Here is an 8,332-nt window from a genome sequence, read left to right on the forward strand (position 1 = left end):
ACGGGTGTGGCCGAAAAACCAAAAAAAAAAAAAATTGAGTTAGCCCCTAAGCACAGATGAGGCCTGAAAACAACAAAAAAAAAGTTTTTGCATATGGAGATAAGGAATGTTTACACATATATGTGCCATATAAGTGTATTGATATGTAGACACATGGATCTGTTTATTCACATATATGCACATTTTGGCATACATTTATTTGTTTTTTTTTTGGGGGGGAGGGTATATCTGATGGTGCTCACGGCTTACTCCTGGCTCTGTGCTTATAAATGACTCTTAGTGGGGCTTATGGTACCAGAGGATGATTCTGGGACAGCAAGTCCCTACTTGCTTATTCTTTCTTTAACAAATTATAATTTTGGGGATATGGAATGACAGTACAGGGCTGAGGACAGTTTACTTGCCTGTGACTAACCACTATTTGATCTATAGTGCTACATAGTCCTCTGAGCACCATCAGTGGCAGCCTTGCTGTCCCCATGCACTGTCAGGTGTGGCTCTGGAAGAGCTGGGCACCATCAAGATAGCCTGGACACAACAAAGTTTGAGAAACACAGCAGGCTGACCCTAATATTGAGCTTCCTGTGGTCTGGTTGACTGATAATTTCCTGAAGGAGCCTTTTTGGGAGTCCCCTCAATAAATAAAATTAAAATAACAAAAATTATATTTTCTGAAAAAACTCTAATTACATTATACCCGGGCTAAAAATATCAGGACTGGAAAATCTCTTAATTTTGTGAAATGAAAAAGTACTTGCAGTGTTGATGAGCCTCTGTTCTCATATGTTCCATTTATGGATGCTATTAATATTTATTTTCGGGGCCGAAGGTAAGGTGGCGCTATAGATGGTAAGGTGTCTGCCTTGCAAGTGCTACCATAGGACGGACAGCGGTTCGATCCCCCCGCTTCCCATATGGTCCCCCCAAGCCAGGGGGCAATTTCTGAACGTATAGCCAGGAGTAACCCCTGAGCGTCAAATGGGTGTGGCCCAAAACCAAAAAAATATATATTATTTATTTTCCCTGAATTTCAGATACTAATCTCTTGCATTGGGGATTGGAACTTACTGGGTGGCATCCTAGAGGAAGTTCATTCCCATTCAAATATGGTGGGGAAGATATAGCTGACTATACTCTTTAAATTTCAAATTCTGGTACTTGGTGTGACTGCAGAAGATAGGGATAAATGAACAATTAGCGTTTGCCTGCAACGCTCAGCAGCCAGGTTACAGCAACATCTGTTATGATAATGCTTTCCTAATCTCTTTGATCAGATTCTGGGTTTTTCAAATCATCTTTGTGTCTTTCCCCTCCCTGTATGGGTCATGCACTTTATAGAATCAAACCTTTAAAAAGAAGCAGCAGAGCCCACATGTAAATGGAGTGTGGAAGAACAGTAAAGACTAGAGAGACCTAAGGTGGTTAGAGGAGCACAAGAGGGTTCATAAAGTGCCTCTGAGAGGATGTCTACTACAGAATTACATCCTACACATATTGACCATATCTGTGCTGGAAACAGTCTTTATGATAGGCCAGTATATTCTTTATAGATTTCAAATGTGCCCCCCTTAACCAATGCACTCAGCCTCATTGTCCCAACACAGTGGATTGTTTCATATCAAGGCCCACAGTGATTGACCGTTTTTATGCTCTTTATGCTCCCAGTATTGCAGCCATATCTTTGTTCCTCAATTGGACTGAAATATTTTCTCTGGGGATCACGAAAATCTTAAGGGAAGTTTATGAAAACCCCAGTAGTGATGACGCAGAGCCTGAAAAAGGTCCTCGATTTCTTTGAGAAAATATTAAGCTGGCTTATCAGTGTATGATTTGCTCATACCAATTGCAATAAAAGAAACTCATTGCCTGCACAGCCAATAACCAACAATCACCCGATCCAAGTCCTCATACCAAACTCTAATGCAATATGGCAAAATCCCCCTACCCAGGCAATGGAAAAAGAAATGGTGGAGACCGGTTCAGCACAACGGACAGCTCCATATCTAAGATCGCGATCTGTGGAACCCTACAGTGCTGCACTTCAGCACCCGGGACAGCAACAGACCGGTTCCTTTGCGGCACAGACGGAGAAGTGCAAGTCCTGTTGCATACATTAGTCCTCTTAGGCAAGGGTCATCGTATGTACCAGGAAACTTGGAGTAAACCCAGGTCCAGGCACCTGTCAGGTTTGCTCTTATGGATGTGCACAGTTATTTCAAGGGGGGACAGCGAGGGTAAGCATGAGGAAAAGTGGACCTCTGGATAGATAGGGGCCTGGCAGTCAGAAGACCAGCTTTCTCTCCAGAGTGATGAGCAAAAACAGGGACAGCTGCCCAGCGATTCAGGAAGCTCCAGTTCTCAGAAAAACTCTTTCAGTAGATTTAATGAAAGGTCACGTTCTCTTGGAGATTGGTTGAGGTTTTATCACCCCAGAACTTCCAGAAAGAAAAGACTATTCCCATTCCCTATCCAACAAGGACAGGGGACACAGTTTCAGTCATATAGATCCGCAGTAAATAATCCACACAAACAAGAAAGAGGGTTAAAGAAGGCAAGAAGGTTGGACACAAAATTCTTTGCCCACTAGACAACTGCTACAAATTCTAGAGAGCCAGCTCTTCTGCTGCAAAAGACTCTTTCTTCCCCACCTTTTCTCTCTATTTATTCAGATCCAAACAGCGCTCCCTACCTGAAAGGTCGTAGGTGGTAAAGCAGGCAGAGAAAAACATACCAAAGAGAAATATTATAAAAAGCCTATAAATACCTAACAATTTTACCTCACCAGAAAATAATCCTTCAGTTCTACCTTTCACTACTGAACACTGAATATCAATGGTAAGTAAAGGGCTGAACTTGAATCAGCCTGACTTATCATAGACGATCACTGCAAGAGATATTTCTCTCTACTATCTTTTTAAATTTAAATTTAATTCTTTCTTTTTATTTGAAACACCATAGTTACAAAGTTTGTTTATGACTGAGTTTCAGTCTTACAATGTACACCACCTTCACCCATGAGCATTTCCTGCTACCAGTATCTCAATATCTCTACCACCCTTCCCCTTCTCCCTGCATGCATCTAGAGCAGCAAATTTTATTTCTCTCATCTTTCTTTTTTCTTTTAACCATTGTGGTTTGGACTATTAATGAAGTAGTACAGTGCATGTCATTTAATCTCATGTTCAACACCCAGTTCTTGTCCAGAGTGATCAGTTTCAATTATTATTATCATACTGGTTATTTTATCTTTTTCTTGTTTTGTTTTGGTTTTTGGGGTCACACCCCTAGCAGCACTCAGGGGTTACTCCCTTGCTCTATGCTCAGAAATCGCTCCTGGCAGGCTCAGGGAACCATATGGGATGCTGGGGATTCAAACCACCATCCTTCTGCATGCCAAGGCAAATGCCTTACCTCTATGCTAGCTCTCCGGCCCCCCCTTTTTTTTTTGTTTGTTTTTCAGGCCACACCAGTGTGATGCTCAGGGGTTACTCCTGGCTAAGCGCTCAGAAATTGCCCCTGGCTTGGGGAGACCATATAGGACACTAGGGGGATTGAACCACCCCCCCATCCTTCCTTGGTTAGCGCTTGCAAGGCAGACACCTTACCTCTAGCGCCACCTCGCCGGACATCGGCACCCCATTTTTTTTTCAGCCACACCACTCTTGATGCTCAGAAATTGCCCCCTGGCTTGGGGGGGACCATATGTGGACGCCGGGGGATCGAACCGCAGTCGCGGGTTCTTCCCTTGGCTAGCGCTTGCAAGGCAGACACCTTACCTCTAGCGCCACCTCGCCGTCCCCTGGCCCCCATTTTTTTACCTTAACTTCACTGCTCCACTTACCCTTGTGGAAAGCTGTCCTAACATAGACTCGACTCCTGGCACTCATCTTTATCGTCTCTGGATATTATTACCATACTATCTTTTTTCTTATAATCCACAAATGAGTGAGATTATTCTGTCTACCTCTCTTGCTCTGACTCATTTCACTTATGATAATACTCTCCATATCCATCCCATGTATAAAAACTTGTTATATTTAATTATTCCTAACAGTTTGTGTAGTATTCCATAGTGTAGATATTACCACATTTTCTTTATGAGACTCATCTGTTCTTGGGCACTTTGGGTTGTTTCCGAATTCTGGCTATTATAAATAGTGCTACAATGAACATAGGAATGTGAGCGGGCTTTTCTTTCCATAGTGTTTTTAGGGCTCCTAAGTTATATCCCTAGGAGTGGTATTGGTGTATCATATGGAAGCTCAATTTCTAATTTTTTTTAGGACATATCTATAGTTTTCCAAGAAGGCTGGACTAGTCAGCATTCCCACCAGCAGTGAGTGAGAGTCCCTTTCTCCCCCACAACCATGCCAGCATATTCTTCTTTGTGATGTGTGCTATAGTCTCTGTATGATGGATATCTCATTGTTTTGATCTGCATTTCCCTAATGATAATGATTGTGTGTGCAGACACTTTTTCATGTGCTTTCTTTTGTGAGGAAATTTCTGATCATTTCTTCTTCCCCTTATTTGGTTGGGGTTCAGATTTTTTTCTTGCTAAGTGCCAGTGCTTGTATATTTTTAGATATTAACCCCCTTATCAGATGGGTATTGGGTTAATAGTTTCTTTCATTCTATGTACAGTCCTTGTATCCCTAGCTCACTATTTTCCTTTGAGTTGACAGAAGCTTTTCATTTTAATGTAGTCCCATTTGTTTATCTCTTTGGTTCCTCTACTTAGCTAGTAGTGTTTCATCCTTGAAGATGTCTTTAACTTTAATATCATGTAGTGTTCCTGCCTTTGTTTTCTTCTATGCTCCAAATGGATTACAGGTATGATGTCAAGGTCTTTAATCCATTTTGGTTTATTTGGTTTTTTGTTTTGTTTTGTTTTGATTTATGGTTTTTGGGTCACACCCAGCCATTGCTCAAGGGTTACTCCTGGGTCTACACTCAGAAATCACTCCTGCTAGGCTCAGGGGACCATATGGGATGCCAGGATTCGAACCACTGTCCTGCATACAAGGCAAATGCTTTACCTCCATGCTATCTCTCCGGCCCCAGTTTTTTATTTATTTTTTTGGGATTACACTTGGAGGCGCTCAAAGGTTACTCCTGGCTCTGCACTTAGAAGTCATTCCTAACAGGCTTGTGGGGGGGGGCAAAGTATTCCATATTTAAACCCAGATAAGTTGAAGTTTGATAGTTTTTCTGATGGAAGGGAATTAGTTCCAGGACTGTGTTAATGCCAATTTTTCTGAAAATTGGCAGCTGTGGTGGGGGGTGGGGTGAGTGGTTATCTTACAGATCTACTTTCTGATTCAGCATCCAATTGGGCTGTCACTATCTCACTTTTGGCAATCATTTCAGTTAATACATTAATATCAGCCAACGAAGTGGCTGGCATCTCCTCTGGCCTAGCACCAGGGGGAGGTGGCAAATTACTAGCCTCAGGGTTTTTGGCTTGATCACATGTAAGTACTGAAAATATACTTTTGATTTCTAGAGCTAGGTTTGTTTTTTGTTTTTTGTTTTTTAAGAAACAATAGAGGGCGCTTCAAAAACAGTTGAAAACACTTCAGAAAGTTTGGCTCAAATTTTTCACATTTCTAAAAACATTCAAACTACAATAACAAGAAGAACTACCAGAGTGACCAATGTATAAATTACTAGGTTGGTTTGTTTAATCTTGGCAGTTGGAACAAATAAGGTAGCAATATATGTGAAAAGAGGCCTGGGTCCCTCAACCCAGAACCAAGATCTTGTCACAACTTTAAACCAAATAAAAGCTAACTTAAAGATCCATGGCGGTGGGGCCAGAGTCAGCCAGCTGTTGGGCATTTGCCTTGCATGCATCAGACCCAGGACAGACCTGGGTTCAATCCCTATCATCCCATAAGGTCCCTGAGCCAGGAGTGATTTCTGAGTGCATATCTAGGAGTAACCCCATGAGCATCACTGGATGTGGCTAAAAAAATCCGTGGTGGAAAAAATTTGCTTGAGCAGCTACAAGACTACCGCCAGGGAACATCTCACTATTTATAGACAAAGTCCCTTTCAGGTGCCGTATGTAATTTAAGCTGGTATGGTCAGATCCCAAGATGTAGAAATCACTGGTGAAGTCAGAGTTGCTGGTGAAGTCAGACTTGCTGGTCAGGTCAGAGTTGCTGAATGTAGAAATCACTGGTGAGGTTGGATCCCAGGTGAGAAGAGCATTCACAAAGAAGTATCCACCATTTACTTTGGGAGAGTAATTCAGTTTATTGTGTGTGGGAAATGGATTTTTCTTTTCTTTTTTTTTTTTTTTTTGGTTTTTGGTTTTTGGGCCACACCCGGCGGTGCTCAGGGCTTACTCCTGGCTGTCTGCTCAGAAATAGCTCCTGGCTGGCACGGTGGACCATATGGGACACTGGGATTTGAACCAACCACCTTTGGTCCTGGATCGGCTGCTTGCAAGGCAAACACCGCTGTGCTATCTCTCCGGGCCCTGGATATTTCTTTATGGGAGAGTAAGGTGTGGACTCTGTTTCAGCCAATTGGGTAGGATGTGAGAAGGGATTACAACAGACTGTGTGCTTCTGTGTTTAGGGAAGACAGGGTAAGGAGATTAGGGAAAGCAGGGTATGTGCCCTGGATGTTAAAATGGGGTGTATGCTTAAAGCGATTATCTACATACTAATACTCATTTGGTGACCTAGGATAGTCTCACCCCTAGGTCTGGTAATTGTCTGGCTAGTTTGGGGCAGCCTCACTCAGGATAACCTCTGTATTGTACAGTCTTCATTCTTTTTTTTTTTTTTTTTTTGGTTTTTGGGCCACACCCAGCAATGCTCAGGGGTTACTCCTGGCTACTCAGAAATAGTTCCTGGCAGGCATGGGGGGCCATATGGGACACCGGGATTCGAACCAACCACTTTTGGTCCTGGATTGGCTGCTTGCAAGGCAAACACCGCTGTGCTATTTCTCTGGGCACCAGTCTTCATTCTTGAGAAAGTTAGCCTAGGGTTCTGTTAATGATGGTGTTAGGGTTCTAGTGGAGTTATGAGAGGGCACACCCCAGAATGCATATATTGTTCACTTTTCTACTATAGCCTCGCCTTCTATTGTCCTCTTAAGTAAAAGTCAATCCTGTGGTCAAGGCCAGTCTGTGTCAGAGGAATTATCCCAGAAGCTGATTTGAAGGAGAGAATTACTAAGAAATAATATAGGTATTAAGGTTCGTGTTCAACCCAGCTTGATACCTAGGTCCACATATGGTCCCTGAGCTTCACCAAGAGGGATCTCTGAACACAGAGCCCAGAGTAAGCCCTCAGCATTACCTTATATAGCCCAAAACTAAAAAGAGTTCCATATTACTGTAGCCCCTACAGGAAGCAACCCACCATACTAGACATTTTTCTCCAGCCATTTCTCCCTTCTGTTACACTGAACACATGGTGTATATGCAATCCAGTCTTGAAGAACTGAATTAGAAACATTAATCTTTTCTGGGAGCACATAGCATGTAAAAGTACAGTGTTCTGGGTGAAGTCATAGACACCAGAAAATATTAATAGTTAAGCTTGTAGACCTGACTTGGAAGCTTGTAGAAAGGCATACATAGTGCTGTGTATCCTTCCTGTCCAGTTGTGCCACGACTCCACTCAGTCACTGTGACTCTTCATCCCTTCACAATCTCCTCCTCATCCCCCACCACCACCTCTACTCATCCTTTCTATGGACTATCAAGCCTGCATAGGACTTGCTCTAAGATTGCCAGCTTCCTCCTCTGCCTGAGAATCACCAGCAGATCTTCAACTGCCCCCTCTTTAAACAGGCTGCTCCTGCTTAACTGCCTAACCCACATACCAGAGAGAGCCCAGATATTAATTACCTGAATGACCTCCTGAGCCCCCGTTTAGTCATTGCTCTCCCTGTCGGGACTCCTTGGCATTTTCTGGGTGTACAAAACCCTTTCTTGTTTTGTTCCCGCATGTGCCTTTTGAGATCCAGCCCTTTGGGTCCCACCATACTGCTTCTCTGATCATCCTCTTGAAAGGTTTCTCCTCTTCAGCACCCACCCAGTGCCTCATGCAGTGCCAGAGCATAAGTCACATCCTGATAAACATTGACTGCTCTGCTTCATCCTCCTCCTGCAGTGCATTTTTCTTTAAGGAACCAGATTTCATTCATGCTCATGTCCTTGTGAATGCCTTCCACAAGGGGAACTGTAACTAAAAGTTGGTTGCATGAACCAGTGAGTAAATCATACATGCAAAGCACTTTCGACATTTCCATCTCTATTTTGTCCACCATAATTCTAAAAACCATTGATAGAAATATACTCAAGTCA

General features: G+C 42.8%; 1 protein-coding gene across 1 annotated transcript; it reads left to right on the plus strand.

The window, feature by feature from the left end:
- The first annotated feature begins 479 nt into the window (after positions 1 to 479).
- On the plus strand, positions 480 to 2,007 carry GJA10 (gap junction protein alpha 10). Its single transcript, XM_049772595.1, is given in 6 exon segments — positions 480 to 491; positions 1,035 to 1,177; positions 1,179 to 1,560; positions 1,562 to 1,888; positions 1,890 to 1,934; positions 1,936 to 2,007. Coding segments are annotated over 6 exon segments (981 nt in total).
- The last annotated feature ends 6,325 nt before the right edge of the window (positions 2,008 to 8,332 follow it).

The sequence above is a fragment of the Suncus etruscus genome, chromosome 4 (genome assembly GCF_024139225.1).
Source record: "Suncus etruscus isolate mSunEtr1 chromosome 4, mSunEtr1.pri.cur, whole genome shotgun sequence".
Taxonomy (NCBI): Eukaryota; Metazoa; Chordata; class Mammalia; order Eulipotyphla; family Soricidae; genus Suncus; species Suncus etruscus.